This window comes from Caretta caretta, chromosome 16 (genome assembly GCF_965140235.1).
Source record: "Caretta caretta isolate rCarCar2 chromosome 16, rCarCar1.hap1, whole genome shotgun sequence".
In the NCBI taxonomy this organism is placed as follows: domain Eukaryota; kingdom Metazoa; phylum Chordata; order Testudines; family Cheloniidae; genus Caretta; species Caretta caretta.
Window position 1 is genome coordinate 9,866,276 of NC_134221.1, and position 24,245 is coordinate 9,890,520.

At 46.8% G+C, this 24,245-nt stretch overlaps 1 protein-coding gene across 4 annotated transcripts in view; it reads right to left on the bottom strand.

Annotated features, from left to right (window-relative positions):
• The window catches only part of ASTN2 (astrotactin 2), a 604,755-nt gene that overhangs the window by 277,252 nt on the left and 303,258 nt on the right, over positions 1-24,245 (bottom strand). For all 4 annotated transcript variants that reach the window (XM_048822555.2, XM_075120548.1, XM_048822557.2 and 1 more), the window contains one exon: positions 627-777. In XM_048822555.2, coding sequence (XP_048678512.1) covers positions 627-777 — 151 coding nt within the window. The remainder of the gene's footprint in view (positions 1-626; positions 778-24,245) is intronic.

Sequence of the window (24,245 nt, forward strand, 5' to 3'; positions counted from 1 at the left end):
CTCCGAAGGGAAACAACCCTGAAGAAGCGGCTACCCACTGGGGCCAAAGAGGTGGCACAGGGCTTTGGGAGGGGCACAGTGCATGAGGGAGGAGCTCCCAGAAAGTTGGGAAGCATGTGGGCGACAGAGGAGACAGCAAAGTCCATTTCTAGTCCACAACACTTTGGCAAGTACGTGACAATCGACTCTGCATTGCTCAGTGTGCCTTTGAGCTCCCGCTGGACCTCTGGGGGCTCCGTTGGGCTGGAGAACAGGTTGCTCATTACTGAGGCAGAATTCGCACCTGCGGCATTCCCCAGGAGCCCCCACCCCTCCCCACAACTCAGACCATTCTACTTGCCCTGTTAACATTCCACAGGACCCTCGGGGCATCTCTCCAGCTAAGGCCAGAGCAGTCTGCTCCCACAGAGCAAGGCAAGAGAGAGAGAGAGAAGACAAAGGTGGGACAAGGAGGAGAGGGAGAGAAAAGGAAAGAGAGATAGACAGACACACAGTCCCACTGCCCAAAAAGGCAACAGAGATTCCCTTACGCAAATCCATGGACAAAGAACTAGTAACTCCTACCCAGGGCAGCCGTGACAACACACCATCTCTCTACAGAGCTAGTCACCCGGTGGCATACATACCACACAGCCTGTGGAGTCCACTTTGCGGTCCGACACACACTTGAAGTTACGGGTGCAGCCACCGTTGTTGCGTGAGCAGTCTCGGACCGGCCCAAAGGAAGAGAGCAGGTCATTGATGGTTTCGAAGTAGGTGGACAGCATCGCTTCTTCCCTTGGAGAGAAAAGGCACTGTTAGAACTGGCGACCGAGCAGACTCGAGACGGCTTGTCTATGGGTGGCCAAAGGGTAAAAGGGGGGTAACTGGATGGAACGTTTTACATGAAATATTTATGTGAAATATGCTTTGTCATTGAAGCTAAAATGTTTCATTGGCCTAGTTATGGTCCTCTGTACAGGGGTGAATTCCACCCTATGGGCATAATTCCTACCCACCATACAGGAATTCTGCTTCCAATGCTACAGTGACTGGTTGTGTGGCTTGCAGTGTTCAGTAATCCATTTTAGGGGGAAGACAAAAGGGTGGGATTTCAAATGTGCAGGAAGGCCAGATTTTCAAAGGTATTTAGGCCTCTAAATATTCAGATAAGCACCTAGTTGTATTTTCAGAAATACTTGGATGCCTAAAATGCTTTTGAAATCCTCACTAGGCACCTGTCTTTATCTTTAGGTGCTTAAACACTTTTGAAAATCTGGGCCTAAGTGACTTAGGAGCACAAGTTCCACTGACTTTCAATGGTCACTAAGGCATTTTTGAAAATCTCACCTCTTAGAGCCACATGCACAGTCCATTTTGCAGGTAGCAAAGAATTCAGGGGTGAATGTGTTCTTCACATTCGATTCCTGTCAAAAGGGGTTGGGATCTTTGTTGAGAGCACTAAGCACTTATAGAATGTTTATCTTCTTCAAAGCGCTCTCCAAATATTAACTCATCCCCATAACATCTTGGGGAAATAGATATGATCATGCTGTTTTACTGACGGGACACTGAGGCACAGGGAGGTGAAGTGACTTGCCCTAGGTCACAGAGTCACTCCCTCTGTTATTTCCTGCCCATGTTTCATACACCTCTTGGGTCTCTTTGTATTAGGGCTGGTCTATACTGGGCACTGCATCAGCGAAGCTATGTCCCTCAGGGTTATGAAAAGTCACACCCCTATGAGACAAGGCTATGCTGGCCTTTCCCCCGGTGTAGACAGTGCTGGGTCGACGAAGAATTTTTCTGCTGACATAGCTACTGCCTCTGGGGGAGAACCCCTCCCGTTGCTGTAGTGAAGCCAGGTCTACACTAGGAAACCAGGTCAGTATAACTACATCGCTCAGGGGTGTGAAAAATCTACATCTCTGAGTGACGCAGTTAAACTAACCTAATACTTGGTGAGGACAGCACGTGGTCGATGGGAGAGTCTAGCTACCACCCCATGGGGAGGTTGACTATCTATACCAATGAGAGAAGCCCTCCCATCAGTGTAGGTAACATCTTCACTGAAGCCCTACTGCTACACCATTTTAAGCATAGACAAGCCCTAAGTGTCTACACTGTAGCGTTTTAACTGTTTTAACCATTGGTGCTCTATCCTCACTAGGCTTTACAACTCCTCTCAAGTGTGTGTCTGGGTGTAGGGGGAGAAAGAGGAGGAGATGTCTCACAGCTATAGTGCGGCTGGGATTCCAGGGTCAGATCCTCAGCTGGTGTAAATCACTGCAGCTCCAATGACTCGAGGCAGAACAGGTGTGCAAAGCTGGGATGGCCCTTCTATTGTGTTGCACTAGAACCAGAGCAATGAGGACGGAGTGCAAGCTAGGAGTTGGAGAGGGGGGATCAATTCTCTCTTTTAATTAAATCTAGAAACACCGAATGAAAGAGGCTTTTGTGCCTCTTGTACGGCCAGTGATTTCTGCTGGCAGCGATTAGGAGAGAGGGGAGGGGAACGGCGCTCTCTGAAATTATGCCTGGTGTAATGGATCATCGCTGACAAAACAGGGGCAGCAGCTGATGAGCCTGAATGAGCCATTACGTGTATTAAAATATTAACCTCCTCGGAAGCAGGGGCGGGAGGGAGAGAGATGGAGGGAAGCATTTAAATGTCACCTCTGAGACGAGCGGGGTGACAGCACCTTCTCCAGACAGAGGAGCTGTTTGGCTCCTGACGCATCGATTCCTCATAAACGTTTGCTACGTTGGTGGAACATTGCTACAACACCAAGGCCTGACAGGAGGAAATGTCACACAGAGGAAAGGATGGGCGGCGAGCTCCGAGGGAGCTGGGAGCAAACTTTGCTTTTGCTGCATCTGAGAGGGGCTGCTCAGCTCTCCGGAGCCAGACTGCACTCCACAGACAAGGACACACTCAGCTTTTCTTTGTAATGTTGGGGTGGATTTCAGCGCCACAATATTTAATTAACCAGCTCACACAACAAGACAGGGGCAGACGGGGTCATAGGCAGCGGGTGATTTTCTACACAGAGAGCTCTGCCTCTGCCCATCAGTCCAGACCTGCAGCCCCCTGCTATTCCTGTCCTAGGACCTCCACCCTGCCCTGCCAATGCCCTTCAATTCAAACCTGCAGCCCCCTGCTATTCCCGTCCTAGGACCCCCATGCTGCCCTGCCAATGCCCCTCAATTCAAACTGCAGCCCCCTGCTATTCCCGTCCTAGGACCCCCACCCTGCCCTGCCAATGCCCCTCAATTCAAACCTGCATCCCCCTGCTATTCCCGTCCTAGGACCCCCACCCTGCCCTGCCAATGCCCCTCAATTCAAACCTGCAGGCCCCTGCTATTCCCGTCCTAGGACCCCCACCCTACCCTGCCAATGCCCTTCAATTCAAACCTGCAGCCGCCTGCTATTCCCATCCTAGGACCCCCCACCCTACCCTGCCAATGCCCTTCAATTCAAACCTGCAGCCCCCTGCTATTCCCGTCCTAGGACCCCCACCCCACCTTGTCAATGCCCCTCAGTCCAGACCTGCAGCCCCACTTTATTCCAGTCCTAGGACCCACACCCCACCTTGTCAATGCCCCTCAATCCAAACCTGCCCCACTTTATTCCAGTCCTAGGACCCCTACCCTACCTTGCCAATGCCCTTCAATCCAGACCTGCAGCCCCCTGCTATTCCAGTCCTAGGACCCCCACCCAGATCTTCCAATGTTTCCTTAGCCCCTCTCAACAGCACCTCCTACTGTTCCAGATCGGGGCTCCGCAAAACCTTTGCCAATTCACCTTCTTTCTGCCCTAATGCCCCACCCTTATCCCAGTCCTTGGTTGCTCCAATGGTTCTGCAAATGTACCTCATTGCTGACCCACAGCACCCCCTGCTATTGTAAGTCCAGACTTCTTCACAGTTGTGTCAATGCACCTGCAGCCTTTATCACCAAATGCCTAATCTGGTCGAGCCCCACTGCCCAGCCCTCCCCACCCCGAGCAATCACACATGTCCACGCATCTCTGCTCGTGCATCTCTGCACTGACCTGGGAGTCTGTTCCGAGGCGTGTCCCTAACAGAGACTGCAGAGTGCGTATTGTGACCTGGAAAAGCCCTTGACTAGGACCTTGACTGACATCGCCAACCCCATTTCTTCTGTGAGTCATTAGATGGGGCCCAAGACTCAGAATCTTTAATTGTATTCCTGGCTCTAACTGGACTCGCTCAGTGACCTTGGGAAGTCAATTAAACTCTCTGAGCCCCAGTCAATCATAAAGGGAGGGTGGTGGCTAGCCGTGCTCACCCACCGTGGAGAGCAGCAGGTGAAAAGCCACTATCTAAACGCTAAGCATGCCAGACAGGCTAGTGCTCTGACATGCTGTACCACTCAACCTCTTCATCAACATTTTACTGACCCCCACCAACTATGCTCTTCCGTCTAGGACCATCGTGGACGTTAATCGTCAGTGGTAATGCATCAAAGGGTATTAACTAAAAGACAAATCCAACCGGTTGGCTTTATGGGCAATTCAGCAAGACGTCTCCTGTCTGACTGAGGTTTAGATCAAAAGCCTGTTCTCCCCCTCCCGGCCTACGGTTGGTTTCTGCAGAACTGACATCTCGCCCAGAACTCATTTCACCCTGTCAGTCTGAGCCAGATGCTTGGATTTACACTGGAAATAAATACAGATAACAGATTCTGACATGTCCCATTGTTAACACATGCCCTTTAAGGTCAGTGTCACTCATGGAGAGATGCTAATGCTCAAGTCAAGATGGAGAGCAAGAGCTGTGTCTGATCTGGAATGTTTAGCAGCATGGGCAGAGAGGGGAGGGAACAGTCCCTCTCTGAGCAGCTGGAGAGGAAATGCATCTTCTAAATCAGGAAGGTTTCAGCAAGAACCTTTTCTCCTTCCCAAAGACAGGCACTGTAGCACCCCCTGAAGCCAGAGGTGCATTTATTTCTGCATAAACACCTGAAATCCAGACCACCTAGTCACCTTGACCAAGAGGGGCTGGGTTTGTCATCCAGGAGAGCTCATGCAGCCACTGCAAACTGAATCTCTGACTGCTGCACTTCATGCCACCATGCTGTCCGGCTGCCCAAGCATATGCACTGATCCTTGTGCCTGTCTGCTTCCAGCACTTAGGGTTCTGTGCTCCCAAGGGAACAAAACACATCTGTTCCCGTATAGCTCTGTGTTTGTCCCCTGGTTAACCACATCACTGCTGGCTTCTCTCCCGTGACTGCTGCGGTGGCTACATTCCACTGCCAGCCATGTGAAAATCTGGGGTTGCCACATCAGATCAGACCACCAGGCCATCATGTCTCACCTCCTGCTTCTGATGAGCGACAACACCCATGGTTCAGAGGATAGTGGAAGGGAGATGGGGGGGGGGGGGGGCAGGGGAGTCTAGCCAACTGTGTATAACTGTACATTAGGGTAAATAATCCCTCTTTACCTTAGATCAGCTAAACCACGGCAGCAGCATGGGACTGGATTATCCTTGATGTTTGATTCTGACTCCCTGCAGCAGTGAGTTCCATAGGTTGCCTTGAAAAATGTTTCTCTTCTTTGTTATACCTTTGTTGTTAAATTCACTGAGTGACACCATGATCTCTCATAACAGGAAAGGATACTAAAGAGGGGCTCCTCAGTTTGAACTCTGCCGTTCTGTATCTCAGAAACTTCAAGGAAGTGCCCTCTGACTCCTCTCTGGCCCAGGCAAAATAACCCTAGTTTATGCAATCTCTCATGTATGTCAATTTCTGCTTGGGCCCTAACCATCCACTGCAACACCATGCCCGTACCGTATCCCAGCTCCCAGAATGCTACACCTATGCTGGGAATTCTGCGTGCTGTGTGGGTCAGAAATATCTGATACACAGAGCAAATTTTGGATCCCAATGCGAAGAACATTTCAGAGTTTGTGAGCAAATTTCTGTTTCCTGAGACCTCTCCCCACCACAAAAGGCATACGTTTAAATGAAATATGCCTGCCTCGCTGCTAACCCTGCTGCGAGCCCCTGTAAAACAAGGCTCTCTGACTAGTTTTATGGCAATACCTTTCTTTGCATGATACCCAGAGACACTCGTTTTTGTCCAGGCTTCACAATGGTTCCTGAGTCAGTCAGAGTGCTGCGTGTCATCTCCCACAGCCTGCACTTGCTTTGACTACTCATTTGTAAATACTCTTCTCTTCTCCTTCCCCACTGCTCCGCATCCTCCTCCCTTGCCCCATCATTAATAAAACAGCATCAGTGACAAATACTGCTGAGGGTTACTTATTCATGAAATATCAGTGTCAAGCAATTCTAAAAGGCCGCAAAGCACTCATCCCACAACAAGCTCATCACGCCAGTCTCCTGAGCTTCACAACAACCCTGTCTTCTGGGCTGACCCTGGGAGGGGCTGCTGGGGATGATTCCCCTCAGCTGCCCTCTCCTCTATACCTGCTCTGTCCCCAACCCACAGACCTAACCACTAGTGAGACCCTGATACATCCCCGGCATCGGCTGCCCTGTGATCTACTCACAGCACTGGAGAGGGGCATCAAGCTACAGCCTTGCTGCTCACGAGTCCCAGAGACAGTGAACGCTGAGTGGAAATGGGGTCGCTGCATGTTCTGTGAACTTCAGCATCCCCCCCTGCTGTGTAGGGAACTGCACACCCCCATCCCCATACACTAGACAACAAAGGAAAGGCCCAAGCAGAGAGCGGGACATCTTTGGCTCCAAACACAGAGCTGTCTTCTCTTTAGCCCACCAATACCGACTATACCCACAGAGAGGGCTCCCCACTGCCCAACCCCCTGCCACTCCCCACCCCAGCCATACTCAGACAGGGTGCTCCCCACCCTGGCCAGACCCAGAGAGGATGCTCTCCACTGTCCATCCCCCCACCCCCTTTACCAGCCCTGGGCATTCCCAGAGAGGGTGCCCTGTGCTGCCAAGCCCTATGTTACTCCCACACACACTGAGAGGAGTTGCCTTCCACTGTTCCCTTTCTGGATACAAGGCAGCTTTTTGCTGTCCCCTCACCCCAACAGGGAAAGCTCCATGGGACATGACCTTTATCCGCTGCTGTGGTTTGCCTTCTAATGAGCTGCTCCGTGGATTCCCCAGCAGGGAACTGGCAGATCCACGGAATGACAGGAAGCAGCCAGGCTATGGGTTAGAGGTGGAAATTAACCAGACTGACCCAGGGCAGCGGTTGAATTGGCTATCAATGAGCAGCAGGGATGAACCATGCCCTGGGGCAACTGTGTTCACACCAGCTTAATGCACACAGCTGACATGGAGCTCTGTCCTAGCTGGGGAGGAGGGCTGCTGTGTCCTGTGAACAGTCCGTGAATGCCAGCAATGCCATTCCTACAACTTTCAGAGTAACAGCTGTGTTAGTCTGTATTCGCAAAAAGAAAAGGAGGACTTGTGGCACCTTAGAGACTAACCAATTTATTTGAGCATAAGCTTTCGTGAGCTACAGCTCACTTGTTTTAGCCACTGGGGCAGGGAAGTGGCAACCACTGTGGGCAGGAGGCAGAATTCCACTGGTGACAGTGGTCTGTGATCTGGGGTATACCTCCAGGACTCCATAGTGCAGTGCGTAGAGGAGCTCTCACTGGTGGCGATGGCAGGTATGCACAAAGATGAGGTGTAGCAGGTGACAATCCTGCAGTGATTAGGGCCAAGCACCTAGTGGTTTGATATGCCTCCATTTTTGGGTGTCCATTTGAGACGACTTAAAAGAGCCTGATTTTCAGAATGCACAGCACATCTACCTTCCAAAAAGCAGACCCCTCCATGGTATCTCCACATGAGCACCTGGGGTCAGGGCCTTACTGCGCCAGCCCGTCACCTTTCACTTTCAAAAACAGAATATGCTCATGTAATGAAAGACTCCCTTGGGGGAGGGATAGCTCAGTGGTTTGAGCATTGGCCTGCTGAACCCAGGGTTGTGAGTTCAATCCTTGAGGGGGCCATTTAGGCAAAAATTGGGGATTGGTCGTGTTTCAAGCAGGGGGTTAGACTAGATGATCTCCTGAGTTCCCTTCCAACCCTAACTTTCTATGACACTGCAGACGCCTGATTACGCAGATGCCAGTGGGCCGAATTACAGTGGCACAGGCAACCTTAACTGTGGAATTTCCTAATGTTTACGTATCACCCCCCTCTCCCATATATATCCGATATTGTCAAAGCTGCCGAGGGGAGTGCTGCCAACCCAATTCCCACTGATTTTAGTAGGCATCCAAATATCACAGGTGGTTTTAAAAAGATCAGTCATACAGGCCAGATCCTAAGCTGGGGGAAATCAGTGTAGCCCCATTGACTTTGGACGATTAACTTCAATGCAAGTCAGCAGCTGGTTCATATGAATTTTCCTTAGTACTGCCATGTCTTATGATAGTAGACCTTATAAGCCCCAATATGACAAAATTTATATATATATAAAAACCATGATTCAAAGTGTGACAGGTTCCCTACAAGTTTGCAGTAATATACTAGAGATTCAATAAATCCAGCGCTACATCGGCTGCATTTAGAAGCTTATCCTGGCAACCAGAAACTTAATTAAAATAGAAAAAAAAAGCGCCCCGAGTCTGTAGGAAACATCAAATTCATCCTTGGGGATCCCAGAATCTAGGGGTGAAACTGACATGTGTTTAGTTATCTGGGACTGATCCTATGATGCTCTGCATAAAGAATTCCCATCAGGCCAGTGGCCTCTTTCATGGTAAAGTAACAACCACACAGAAGGGGAGAGAGCTCAGAGATGTCATATGCAAGGGGTAGGGCCAAATCAGCGATGCCATATAAAGGTAAGCAACTATCCTTTCCCCCCTTTGCCTTAGCAAAGAATCATGATCCCCTCTTCAACGCTGAACAAGTGAGGTGCAAGTAAGATGCCCTAGCTATACACTGACACATGCCTGGTCTCCTAGGCAACCTTTGCTAGGGGAGATTTAAGAAGAGGCACATTAGATCTAATATAGATGATAAACCACATTCAGTAAGAGCCTTGTGATTTGCATGTCTCAGTTCCCAGTTCACTGCGGCTCTCATGGCGCATAATTATTCCCAGATTCAGTACGTTCGATTTCATGGGTGGAACCATCTTTTTTAAAAGGTTGTGCATTTCCAGACACCAGTGGCCAGATGATAAAACACAGAATACTTGATTCAGAGCACAGGAAATTCCAGCTTTTGTCAGGGCGATAAGCTAGGGTTAACCACATCAGAGGATGACGGTCAAGAACACAGAGATGGGACTTCAGAGACCTCTCTCTATTCCTACTCACATCCTAGAACACACACATCCACAGAGATCATTTTAACACTTTCTCCAGGCTGCTCCAGAGCCCTGGCAAACGGGTGGTGAGGGCGGAACAAACCTTGGTTTTCTTGGTACAAAAGGGTTGCATTTAACCCAGATCCCAGTGGATCATAAGGAACATATTTAGGGCTTGATTCTCATTTACATTAATGCTCCTTTATACCACTCTGGAAATGTAAAGTAACCATAAATTACTCAAATGCTGACCACTTTACATTGCTAGAGTCAGTATAAAGGAGATCCAGGCCCTCAGAGTTAGATCTGGCATAAGGGTGGCCACGGTTTGAAGAAGACATAAGAAGCTTCTTAGAACTCAATCCTGTCACAATTAAATAGGTGCATATCCTTGCTGCTCACCCATACATGTTTGAGGAACTTATTTGGCAGAATCAGAGCCTTAGAAAGTCTACTCTTTGGGGCTGGAGACATGTCTTCCTCTGTGTTTGGAAAGTGCCTACCATATGTTGAGGGATATCACAATCTAAATATTGATTAATGTTAATAAGAATTATTCCCTACCCATCCAGACAGAGCTGCTCAAAATCAAGTATTGCCAGTGCTCATAATTTGATCACGTCTTGCATACTTGTTGTTTTCCTTAAAGCTGCAGCTTCTGGAGTCATGTGATTATGTGAGAATCTGTGCTTTCATTTTTTTCTCCCAGTATGTTTCCAGTCCTCGTGGTTGCAGAGAAAAGCTGGAAAATGTGACCCTCTAAATGCTCAAAACCATAAAGAAAATAAAAAGACCTCCAAAATTATTGTTGTTTTAAATCTTATGATTTTGAAGGGACCTGGCTTGTGAATTTTGAACACTTCAGGGTGGTGACACTGGCTCGGCTACATATGCTGGGTAGTGAAAGGAACAGCTTGGAGCAGTGAGATACCTGTTCACCTAAACCACAATGATCACTTAGGAAAACTTGCAGGAAAGGTTATCTGTAGCTGCACAATATTAATAATTTAAATCATTAAGATGAGAAAAAAAGATGTGTCCATTCAACAAATAACTGGCAGTAGTAATATTTAGTAATTGATGGTAATTGAACACTAATTAACTCATTTACTGAGTAATGTATTTACCCAGTCCAAAAAAAAAAAAACCCTCTCTTTCTATAATGGCAGAGGTTTATATGTAATTTGAAGCAATGCATAATTTAAAAAAAATGTAAATGAAAATTACTAAGTGATTTCTCTTTGCTTATTAATATTTTTATTAGTATTAAATTTGCCAAGCAATTCCCCCCACCATCCGTCTTCTCAAAATGTTAATTTTAAGTTCAAACTAAATCTTAGTAAGTAGCATAATTGTTTTGCTTGGACTCAGTAATTAAAAAGCCCTGTGCCATTTTCTCTCCCCTGAAGCCTATGAAACAAGCACTCCGATAACATGCTGATGACTGGGGTACTAAAAAAATATCAAAATGAGTTGTCTTGCTGCTCTGTGACACAGGAAGACATGTTGAATCTAGGGTAAATGGGCGTGGTTCATGACAGTGGCAAGATTTCAATCCAAAACCCATCCACAACAGTCTTCCCATATATCAAAGGTTGTTATAGAGAGGTCAGTGATCAATTGTTCTCAATGTCCGCCGAGGGTAGGACAAGAAGGAATCAGCTCAGTTCGCAGCAGGGGAGATTTAGGTTAGAAATCAGGAAAAACTTTCTAACTGTCAAGGTAGTTAAGCACTGTTCCTAGGGAGGCTGTGGAATCCCCATCACTGGACGTTTTTAAGAACTGCGTAGACGAAACACCTATCAGTGACGGTCTAGGAGCTTTACTTAATCCTGCCTCAGTGAGGGGGACAGCCTAGATGATCTCTCAAGGTTCTGTCCAACCCTCCATTTCTATGATTCCATGGGCTGGTCTACACTGAAACCTTACATTGGTACAGCTATGTACGTCTCTCAGGGGTGTGAAAAATCCACACTCCCAAGCAGAGTAGCTACGACAACCTAACCTGCAGCACAGACAGTGCTAGGTTGCTGGAAGAATTCTTCTGTTGATCTACCTACCACCTCTCGGGAGAACCCCTCCTGTAGCCGTAGTGTTTACACTGAAGCACTGCAGTGTATTAAGTGTATGTCTCAAGCTATGTCTACACTACAATTAGACACCCACCGCTGGACTGTGCCAGCTGACTCGGGCTCACTGGGCTTTGGCTTAGGGGCTGTTTAATTGCAGTGTAGATGGTCAGGCTTGGGCTGGAAACTGGGCTTTAGGACCCTGATAGGTGGGAGGGTCCCAGAGAGCCTGAACCCAAATGTCTGCACCACAATTAAACAGTCCCTTAGCCCGAGCCCTGCAAGCGCAACTCAGCTGGCTCGGGCCAGCGGTGGGTGTCTAGTTGCAGTGTAGACAAACCCCAGTTAAACCTCAATGGGCTTTGGAAAAGGCCCCAAAGGAAGAAACCAACTCCTATCAATTGAAACAAAACTGCCCCACTGAACTGTGCTGATGTCTCACCGCAATTCACTTCCTTGTATCCTGAATGATGGGGGAAAGGGACTTAACTCTGGGTAAAATGGGCTTCCACCCCTAGTGAAAGTTGGGTTATTGAGGGGGAGGGAAAGCAAGAGGGTGTTGCAATGATTGGTAAGAAGCACAAACTCTGGCCCAAGACTCTCATATAGTGACTGGTGAGAGAAAGGTTTCAGAGTAACAGCCGTGTTAGTCTGTATCCGCAAAAAGAAAAGGAGGACTTGTGGCACCTTAGAGACTAACCAATTTATTTGAGCATAAGCTTTCGTGAGCGACAGCTGCATCCGATGAAGTGAGCTGTTGCTCACGAAAGCTCATGCTCAAATAAATTGGCTAGTCTCTAAGGTGCCACAAGTCCTCCTTTTCTTTTTGGTGAGAGAAACAGTCACATATGGAACTTGGAGGCTGCTCTGTGCCTGGTGTCAGATCACTTCAGAGCCCCCACACAAGGAAAGCCAGGTGACTAGACAGGGACAAACTTCCTGCAGGGAGAGGAGGAAAGAGGGGTACCAGCCCCAACCCGGTTGCTGTTCATCTCCCCTGCAGCCAGTCTGTCCACGTTGATCTAGTTCTTTATCTACTCACATTGAAACTCACCAAGAACCCAAATTTACCAGAGACTCTCGGAACGGAAAGAAAACTCTACCCCTGCTCCCCTCCTCGCTCCTACTCAGGCAAGTCAGAAACCCAAATCCTAGGTGGCTGGTGCATGTAGGACATCCAAAAGCAATTAATAGTCAGACTCAGACTCCCAGCCGGGCAAACCCTGGGTTCTCGGAAGGATGTAAGGAACACAACTGTAGCTCTGCAAACCTGGGGATATACAGGGTAACACCTCACTAAGGTGCTCTCACACTGGGGGGATGAGGGTGACATAAGAACCTATGCAGAATTACACACCAAAAACTGTGGTTGAAAGAACAGTCTTAAGGCTGCAAAGTCTAGCACTCCAAAGTTAAGAAATGTCAGAATTAAAATGAGCCATGGCACCTTAATTCACCCCCTTGTGTGTCTGCATTATGATACAGTCTTTAATTACCCGAGCACCTACTAGTTCTCCCACAGGACTCCTGGTGCACACGATGGATGGTGCTCAGTTTGGACCAGATATTTAATGCTCCTACAGATGTAGATGGGGCCTAACGGGATTTTAAGAGCCTACAAATTGGAGTTAGATGCCACACTGCTCTGCATGACTCCCAGTATCCTTGCCCAACCACTCCCAGTCATAACTTCTCTCCCCGCTCCAATTCCTTTCTGATGAAACTCCTTGCCCCAGTCCATGCCTTTACCTCCCACTCCAGGTCTGGCGCTTGTGCCCTCTCCATTCAAATCAGGCAACTTCCATCTCCATGCTGTTTGGGTGCCCACAGGGGGATTCATTGAGAGCACAGGAGAAATAGTCTTCCTGTTTCTCGGATCTGATGGCAAGCCCCACTCAAGCCCAAAGCAGTTGGGAGCAGCCTTTATAGGGACACTCCGGCTTCGCCCTGTACTGGAGCATGCTCCGTCATTCTGTGTGGATGGTGCACACAGTCTGGTGAGCACTAGGCTCGATGAGGGCCTGGAACGTGCTCAGTGAGGATGGAATCTTTGGAAATTTTTGTCGCTAGAACAGACGTCTCCACTGAGCAGGCGCAAACTACAATTTTTCAGAAGCTTATAACTTAGCCAAATTTAGGGGACAGCAAAAGGCACGTTCCTGACACAAGGGTAAGCCCTGCGCCAAAAGTCAAGTCCCTGTTCCAAAGCATGGGGGCACTACAGCTATTCAAAAAAGAGGCCATCAGAATTGTTCAGCATGGCCAATGCAAAGTTTTCCTCTAGCCCTGTTCTAGCAAATGGATGAACTGTTTTGGTTGAATTTTTCCTAAAAAGTTTAGCTTGAGGCAGACATCTGGCATGGAGAATTTCAGAACAGTCAAAGTTTGGTAAAGTTATAAGTGAGTAAAAATAGGATTTTATAACGGGAGGTATCTGGCAACCTTAATAATAGATTGTTCTTCTAGCCCTGCCTACAATCAAACAGAAGAGAACCAATTATACAGGGGACTAATTTTATTTCTATCGTAGTTCAATGGCGAAAGCTCACATCAGTGTCACCGGTAACGGACAAGATCCTCAAGCAACACTCCTCCTCACATGTATCTATTCCGAACGAGGCCACAATTAAACAGGTGGGACATTGGAGGGGAGTTGATCATCCAATCACCATTTTTTTTTTCCGGCCTCTCAAAATAATTAGCATCCAGCAAGCCCAACATGTAAGGTCACTGCTCATTCATCAGCCCAAAGAAATGGCTGGTGATTCATTTGTCACAAGCTAATGTTCTGCATTCCCTCCTGCAGGAGGCTCTCTGGACTTTCTGTCTGCCTTCCCTCCAGCCCCGATTTACTATTCAGTGAAGGTTGGGAGGAATAAGAACTAAATATTCTCCTGACACTTTGCATACTGCCCTGCTGTGGATTAATGTGTAGTTCGCACACACAGAGGTATGGTCCACACTGCTGCCATGGTAACCACATCAGCTCGCGATTTGGCTAAAATACATGAGAAGCCCAATGCAGAGCTCTGGGCTTCAGCCTGCTTACAATGATAGACGGTCTTCCCCGCCTCACCCACAAGGACACGCTCAGCTGAGGTCTGCATGGGAAGAAGACCTGAGGAAGTCACAAGAAGAGTGGAATGCTGTGTGGTGAGCATCCGGGGAAAGGCCGATTTTAGAACCCATATGCACCGTGTTAACCCCCAAATGAGGTTGGCCCCAGTAATGAGGACACAAGTCTAAATTCTTGGGAGATCTGGGTTCTGCTTTACGTGCTTCCCCTCTCTCTGCCTTGCATTCCCTGACTGTAAAATGGGAATAATTACACTCCATCCACAACTGTAAAGAGCTTTTCACAATCTGCAGCTGAAAGGTGCTATGAGTGCCAGGCATTACTGTACAGACCCACTGATCTTCATGCCACGTACGGGTGTAAGCAGTCACTTGTTCTTCCTCAATTATCCTGGTCTTCCTCAAGAAGCATTGTGGGAAATGTTTCTGTTCTGATGGGCTGCTTGACAGATACATTGGCATTTGATGCCAATTAAGGAAAGTGATGGGATGTTGTATTTGGTAGAAAACAAACAGGGGAAAAGTTTCCTCCACTTTTCCCAGGAACTTAGCTACTTTCTCTCTCTCGCCCATGCACATACCCAAGCTCCCAGCCCCAAGCCCGGCCAGCTCTCATTCTGCTGCTGCTGCTGGTTTTTAAATCCAAATAAAGTTCTTGGTTGCAGCAGTGATCAGCACTTTAGAAATGCCGATAGAACTGGATAAATAGGGACTGGCCAGTTGTGCAGGAGCAGACATCTACGCCCTGGTTTGTCACAGCCGCTGAGCGCCTGGCGCTCCCATCGATTTGCTGGGAACAGAGGCTGCCGAGGCACCTCCAACAATCTGGCTATTAGCAATCAAAGTTCAGTCTTTTGGGCGGGGGGGGGGGGGGGTTGAAAGAGTAGTCAACACTACGCAGCTGGCTTCTAGGGCACCTTCTCCCTCCTGCCTGCTCCTCCCAGGGGCAGGGGAGGGGAGGAAACGGGTGTACAGATTGTGACTAGGCTTGTTCCAGAAGAGGTGTGGGGACATTTCGTCTCTCCGCAGGTGGAACTGTCCTTAAAGGAATGAACCCGTCAGCACTACACTCTTCCTGGAGATTACGCTTCCCTTCAAGCTAAGGGGGGAGGCGGCCCTGGCCCCAGGCTGGCGGTGCTCCAAAGGTCCGGCACGCTACATTACTCGCCGACCACCCCCTGCGGCAGTGAGCTCTCGTTATCTACCTGAGCACAGTGTGGGCGGCTGGGTCACGCCTACTGTTAATCAACACAACATCCTCTCACCTCACGGCTGGCGGTAGGGAAAGGCAACAGGACAGCTACCTGAAGGGCCTCTGATCTGAGAAGCCCTGAGCTTTCTGGAGGCTGCTGAATATCAGCACAAACACCCACATGAATGGCCCTGAATGATCTCAGAGCCCCATTAATCAGGAGATCTCACCCCACCATCCCCATTCCCCCTCTACATGCAGAGAAACCTTTGAGGCTGGGAAACTGAGGCCTGGTCTACACCTAAAACTTAGTTTGCCCTAGCTAAGTCACTCAGAGGTGTAAAAAAGTCACGCCCCTGAGAGACGTAGTTAAACAGACCTACACCCTAGTGTAGATAGTGGTACATGAATGGAAGAATTCTTCACTCTTGAGGAAACCCCCTTCTGTCACTGTAGGAAGTGTCTACACTGTAGAATTACAGCTGCTGCTGGGTCATTGTAATGTAGACATGCCCTTAGGGCTGTTCTGCGCTGAAAACTTACATCAGCTAGCTAAGTCTCACAGGGGTGTGAAAAATCCACACCTCTGAGAGACGTATGCCAGCCTAACCTACCGCCTCTCGAGGAGGATTAACTAAAGCTGTAGCAGTTCAAGACTAGGCACAGCCAAAGTTTAATTTTATTCTTACACAGGGATGGGGGTGGCAGGGGAAAGGGGGACACGTGGCGATGGGGGAATTGTTTGTAGACAAGAGGCAGAAAGGAGTTCAGGGGTCAGGAATGGAGCCCTGAATATTACTTTCTAGAGGGCACTTCCAAACCTCGTCCATGCACCACGCTTTACAAAACGCTGTTCAACAGGGCTGGTTACTAGGGAGGCTTCTATGCAAATAGATATTAAAATCCCTTGTTCTTTTAGAACGTCTTCCATCAGACGCTCCCAAGGCACTTTTTAAAAGTAAATAAATATCACCATTCCACAGATGGGGAAACGGAAGCAGAGACGTTACTGAAAGCTAAATTTTCAAAAGTGGGCCCAACTTTACACATTTAAGGTATGTCTTCACTGCAGTGTTAACTTGGGCTCTTACTTGGGTTTTAGCCCAAACCCCACTACTGTCCCCACACAAAAACTTCTGGGCTACCCAGCCCAGCTGGGATAGTGGGTGAGAGCCTGGGATCCATTTTAACATGGGCTGCAATGTACTCACTTCGTAGTGAGGACACAGGCTAAATCACTTGAGCATTGACAGTCTCCCAATGCCTTCCCCCGGAGGACACACGAGTTCTCCCACAATTGCCTGGGAAAGAATCTAACAGCATCAGCAAAGAACCCTGGGATATACGCTCCGTGAGGATATAGTAATGCAGGCTGGGCATTGCAGTGGGGAACATTCACATCCAGCCTAGGCTAACCCAGGTGCCAATGGCCCAAGTTACCTCTGCAGTGAAGACATACCCTTACGGACAGATTTTCAAAAGGATTCAGGTCCAGAGCCACAAAGGTATTTAGGCTCTTGACTTCCACTGAAATTGGGTGCTGAGTCCTTCTGAAAGCTCCATTCCTTGGGGTCTGATTTCCAGAAGTGAGGAGCACCCAGAACGTCCTTGAACTTCAGCAGTCACGCCCTCACCTCTCAACTGGTTGGGGACACATGCAGTGAGAGGAAATATTCTCAGCAGGGTGAAGGCAGGAAGGGTGAGAGGTAGGGGTTTTCTGTGCTGAGGGAGGATGGTGGGGAAGTCATGGTAAGAGGAGATTCTCAGTAGCAAACCTAGAAAGAGGCATGAACATGTGGAATGAAGATTCAAGCACTCTGGGTTTGTAGGGCAGGCTTAGGGACTTAGGGGAGGGGCAGCTGGGGAAAGTGTAGAGGGCAAAAGACACCTCAGAAAAGGATAGTGCATGGTTAAGGTGCTAGCCTGGGACTCGGAAAAAGTGGGTTCAATTTCCAGCTTCATCACAGACTGCCTGTGTGGCCTTAAGCAAGTCACTTAGTTTTGTTGTGCCTCAGATCCCCATTCTTTAAAAGACTGTGACGTGCTCAGACACTATGGTAAATGGGACCTACAGATCCTAGATAGATAGATAGTGGAGAAGAAGAAAACACAACAAAAAAACTCAGAGCAAGCCATTATAAAGATGTGAGCTACGATCCCTTTGACCACTTGGACTGCATGGGCAGACCTCTGTGCCCATGCTGGGACCTACTGACTGCTGCGGGGCTGCTTGCAGGGCGTGGAGTTCAGGGCAGGACAGGGACTGAAATGATCAGCTCTTTGGGGCAGGTGCTGTGCCTTCCCCGGTGGGTGGAAAGCCCTCAGTACAATCTACACCAGTGGTTCTCAACCCAGGGTACATGTACCCCTGGGGGTACACAGAGGTCTTCCAGGGGGTACAACAACTCATCTAGATATTTGCCTACTTTTAAAACAGGCTATACAAACAGCACTGACAAAGTCAGTACAAACTAAAATTGCATGCAGACACTGACTTGTTTCATACTGCTCTATATATTATACACTGAAATGTAAGTACAATATTTATATTCAATTTATTTTATAATTATACAGCAAAAATAAGAAAGTCAGCAATTTTTCAGTAACAGTGGGCTGTGACACTTCTGTATTTTTATATCTGATTTGGAAAGCCAGTCGTTTTTAAGTGAGGTGAAACTTGGGGGTAAACAAGACAAATCAGACTCTTGAAAGGGGGGCAGCGGTCTGGAAAGGTTGAGAGCCACTGATCTAGACAACATCTTTGAAGTATCAATTCCAGACCCTCATGGCAGAATAGTAGCTTCTAGTGCAGATTAAGCCTCATACTGGAGTGTTCCATCAACAAACCACAGCCACAGACAGCTCAGGGACAGCATCAGCTCTGGGAAATTCCTTCTCTGTAATGAGCTGACCCTCAAGCTGGCTTCCAGCTCTTCAATTCCAGAGGCAACTGCTCTGCATTTTAGCCTTGCCTGAAGCCATACTGTGCAGGAAAAGCTACCTAGTCACACCTGGGGCCAGGTGTATTCTAGAAAGATAATCCACGTGAAAAAGAAGAAAAGAAAAGAATCTGGATCTGAGTTCTGTTGCATCCATTTTTATTCCTACAACCAAGCTGGTTGCCACCATGCCTGATGGCAGATGAAGAACACATTGACTTTCTGCTTGGGTAAATAAACAAGATAAATTAAGTGGCAAACTGATCATCATAAAGTGGTCATGATTTACTTGGGGGTGGGGAAGGAAGATGGTTAAAGGCAGAAAGCAGCGGACGACAAGTGCCTGGACTGTATTATAACCCAATGTTCAGCTCCCCATTTTTGCTCAGTTTTGGGGGCCAGGAGAGTTCCAGCCCAGATGAGGCACTTGTTTTGTGTGGAGCCTGTTTTGTGTGGATTTGGTTTTTTGGGGGGTTGTGGGATTTTTGCCTTTTTTTTTTTAAACCAGGACAAACACTAATATTAAGCTAGTATAGCCTAAGAGACCAAATTTAGAGATTAATTTACAAGAATGTGTGTTAGCATAACTGCCACCTTCTGGTGCCAATTACATGTTTGTTACACTGGGCACAGGCACCGGGGCGTGTAAACTACAAAACATTAGACATTCAGAGACCCAGATCTCTGAAGTTACCTAGGTGCCTAACGCCCATGGGAATTACCAAGCTTTCCAGGATGGACCATTGCTGCAATGGAATGCTAAACTGTATTACACTGTCCAGCCACTAGGTGGCACTCCATATAAAATACTTCATTGAAACAAACCTCAGCCTTACCTAAATGACATGGTCTCATGATTAAACTAACGCCAGAATCAGAAGGAAAACAGCAACAAAGGTTGCAGATAGAACAAAAAGTGCAACAAAGATTGCAAGAGCTCATCAGCATGTCACTTTTCAATGTCCCAGAGAACTTCAGCTTTGACAAACCTTCACAATGGACAGATTGGAAGCAGATTGCAAATTGCAAACAAACTCCACTGGAAATAGACAGGTGTCTTCTTTAATTTATGCTATGGGGAAGCAAGCAGAGCGGATCTTTAAATCCTTTGACTTTACTGTGGTCATTCACAAAGATGACTATGAAAGGGCTCTGGCTATGTTTGATACATACTTTATACCTCAGAGAAATGTGGTTTATGACAGAGCACGTTTTCACCAGAGAATTCAAGAACCAGGGGGAAATTTTGAATGTTTTATAAGAGCTCTGCATACATTGGCTGAAAACTGTGATTTTGGGAATGGGAAACATGAAAATATTAGAGAGAGACTGGTTATTGGGTTAACACATAAAAACCTGTCACAGCAGCTACAAATGAACGACAATTTAAGCCATACAGACAGCAAAGCAGTCAGAATTAACAACAGAACAAAAGGCAGGAGCACCTTGAAAAAACCTGAAACTAGCTTAGAAGCTATAAACAGACACTTGAGTGTTAGAAGTCATTATCATAAAATCCCTGAGGCAAGGAGAGAGAATTCCCAGGCTCAGAGGGACAAATTCCAGCCTACATGTACAAGGTATGGAAAAAAAGTCATATCTCAAGAGAGGATGCACTTCCAGCCAGAGGCGCTTGGTGTAATACATGTATGAAATATGGATATTTTTCAACAGTTTGTCACACCAAAGCAATCAGGGAGTTTGACTCATATTACAGACAATCAAGAGCCATTGTTTTTTGATATATCATTTGTGATGACAGAGCCTACCGAGAGAGTGAAACTGGATATTAATGGCAAGACTATTGACTTTAAAATTGACTCAGGAGCTGATGTCACGGAAGGGACTTACAACTACCTTCAACCCCTCCCAGAGCTGAAGTCACCTGACATAGCCCTGACTAGCCCTGGAAGTATTCTGAACTGCACGCACCAGGTTTATTACAGAAACAACATAGAAAGCTATGCATTCAGAGTGCATGTGATCAAAGGCTCTAAGATCAGCAACCTTATCAATCATAGTGTGGCAGACATGATTGGCCTGGTAAGGAAGATGGAAGAACTCGATGGAGGATTTGAGGATATTGGAGTTTTGAAAAGAGATCCAGTACAAATGAACTTAAGAGACAATGCTGGGTCATGCAGTGTACAAACTCCTCTACCAGAAAGACCTTGGAAGAGTCTAGCTGCAGATTTATGTAGATTAAGAGGACATCATTCCTTGCTCGTTATGGACAGTTTTTCCAGGTATATAGAAATAATGTACTTGAAAAACATAACACGTCATAGAGTTACTGAGAAACTGAAGTGCACTCTTGTTCTCTTTGGTATTCCAGAACAACTAGTGTCTGACAATAGACCACAATTCGCTGCAGCAGAATTTAAGTCATTCCAAACAAAATATGATTTTGATCATATTACTAGCAGTCCACATTATGCAAAAGCAAATGGAAAGGCTGAGAGAGCTGTACAGAAAATCCTACAGCAAAAAGACCCATTCCTTGGTCTTCTGAGTTACAGATCAACACCAGGTTTCAGAGTAGCAGCCGTGTTAGTCTGTATTCACAAAAAGAAAAGGAGTACTTGTGGCACCTTGGAGACTAACAAATTTATTTGAGCATAAGCTTTCGTGAGCTGTAGTCCAGCACAACTCCTGATGGGAAGACAACACAGAACTACTGTTCCAACTTTGGAGAAGAACCTGCTCCCAAAGTGGCCAGACATGAAGACAGTAGCCACATCAGATAAAATGGCTAAAAGAGATTATGAACACTTTTACAACAAGAAAAGGAGTACTTGTGGCACCTTAGAGACTAACCAATTTATTTGAGCATGAGCTTTCATGAGCTACAGCTCACTTCATCAGATGCATACCGTGGAAACTGCAGCAGACTTTATATATACACAGAGAATATGAAACAATACCTCCTCCCACCCCACTGTCCTGCTGGTAACAGCTTATCTAAAGTGATCAACAGGTGGGCCATTTCCAGCACAAATCCAGGTTTTCTCACCCTCCACCCCCCCACACAAATTCACTCTCCTGCTGGTGCTAGCCCATCCAAAGTGACAACTCTTTACATAATCAAGTCGGGCTATTTCCTGCATAAATCCAGGTTTTCTCACATCCCCCCCACCCCCATACACACACAAACTCACTCTCCTGCTGGTAATAGCTCATCTAAACTGACCACTCTCCAAGTTTAAATCCAAGTTAAACCAGAACATCTGGGGGGGGGGGGGGGGTAGGAAAAAACAAGAGGAAACAGGCTACCTTGCATAATGACTTAGCCACTCCCAGTCTCTATTTAAGCCTAAATTAATAGTATCCAATTTGCAAATGAATTCCAATTCAGCAGTTTCTCGCTGGAGTCTGGATTTGAAGTTTTTTTGTTTTAAGATAGCGACCTTCTTGTCTGTAATTGCGTGACCAGAGAGATTGAAGTGTTCTCCGACTGGTTTATGAATGTTATAATTCTTGACATCTGATTTGTGTCCATTTATTCTTTTACGTAGAGACTGTCCAGTTTGACCAATGTACATGGCAGAGGGGCATTGCTGGCACATGATGGCATATATCACATTGGTGGATGTGCAGGTGAACGAGCCTCTGATAGTGTGGCTGATGTTATTAGGCCCTGTGATGGTGTCCCCTGAATAGATATGTGGGCACAATTGGCAACGGGCTTTGTTGCAAGGATAAGTTCCTGGGTTAGTGGTTCTGTTGTGTGGTATGTGGTTGTTGGTGAGTATTTGCTTCAGGTTGCGGGGCTGTCTGTAGGCAAGGACTGGCCTGTCTCCCAAGACTTGTGAGAGTGTTGGGTCATCCTTTAGGATAGGTTGTAGATCCTTAATAATGCGTTGGAGGGGTTTTAGTTGGGGGCTGAAGGTGACCGCTAGTGGTGTTCTGTTATTTTCTTTGTTAGGCCTGTCCTGTAGTAGGTAACTTCTGGGAACTCTTCTGGCTCTATCAATCTGTTTCTTTACTTCTGGAGGTGGGTATTGTAGTTGTAAGAAAGCTTGACAGAGATCTTGTAGGTGTTTGTCTCTGTCTGAGAAGAGAAACTTGGGGGGGAGGGGGGAGATGGAGGGAGAAGAGTTGTCACTTTGGATGGGCTAGCACCAGCAGGAGAGTGAATTTGTGTGGGGGGGTGGAGGGTGAGAAAACCTGGATTTGTGCTGGAAATGGCCCACCTGTTGATCACTTTAGATAAGCTGTTACCAGCAGGACAGTGGGGTGGGAGGAGGTATTGTTTCATATTCTCTGTGTATATATAAAGTCTGCTGCAGTTTCCACGGTATGCATCTGATGAAGTGAGCTGTAGCTCACGAAAGCTCATGCTCAAATAAATTGGTTAGTCTCTAAGGTGCCACAAGTACTCCTTTTCTTTTTGCGAATACAGACTAACACGGCTGTTCCTCTGAAACTTTTACAACAGATGTCATAGAGGACTGCTGGATCGAACACCTGATGACCATGTTCAGGTCAAATCGGATGGAGAAAAAGGATGTACAACTCCATCTGTTGTAAAGAAAAAGAATTCAGTGCCCAGATCATATGTGATTGAGTCTGACAGCAGGGAGCTCAACACAAACCACTGACAGCTACAGTTTGTTCCTCAGAAACAACCATCAACAGAGCAAACTCTACAGATGCCAGATGCAAAACAAGAAGATGAAGACTGAAGGATTTCAAACCCACCACAGCCAGTCACTGCAAATAATGGACAGCTAGATGACCAAGTTATTATGCGTTTGGGTCGCGTAATTAGAAAACCAGTACAATTCAGAGACACTAAACAGACTGTTACATACTGAATTTCAAAGGCAGTATGACAGTGTAAATGGTAGGAATGAAGAACTTAATAGTAAACTGTATTATACTGGTCAGCTACTAGTTGGTGTTGTGTCTAAAATACCTTGTGTAAGCCAACCACAGCCATACCTGGCAGAGCATTACACAATCTTATGAGGAACACATCTGGTGTGTACAAGCAAGCTCTGTAACCAGTCCTTATCTGATAGAGAAGAACACAATTGTCTCCTTAATAGTTTATAAAATGTGATTCACAGCTACATGAGAGAAATATAGCCAAGCCAACCCTACTATAAAGTGGGTGCACAACTGGTTGGAAAACAGTAATCAGCGAGTAATTATCAATGATTCACAATAGAGGATCTGCCCTGGATCTGGTTCTATTCAATATCTTCATGAACGATTTGGATAATGGCACAGAGAGTGCACTTATAAAATTTGTGGACAACACCATGCTAGGAGGGGTTGCAAGTACTCTGAAGGACAGAATTAGAGTTCAAAATCATCTTGACAAACTGGAGAAATGGTCTTAAATTAAATAGGATGCAATTCAATCAGCACAAATGCAAAGTACTCCACTTAGGAAGGAACAATCAATTGCACAAATACAAAATGGAAAATGAGTGCCTACGAAGGAATACTGCCAAAAAGGATCTGGGGGTTATAGTGGATCACAAACTAAATGAGAGTCAACAACACAATACAGTTGCAAAAAAATCAAAGTTCATTCTGATGTATTAGTGATGTATTAGCAGGAGTGTTGTAAGCAAGACACAAGAAGTAATTCTTTCAGTCTACTCAGCATTGATAAGGCCTCAGCTGGAGTACTGTGTCAAGTTCTGGGCACCACATTTCAGGAAAGATGTAGACAAATT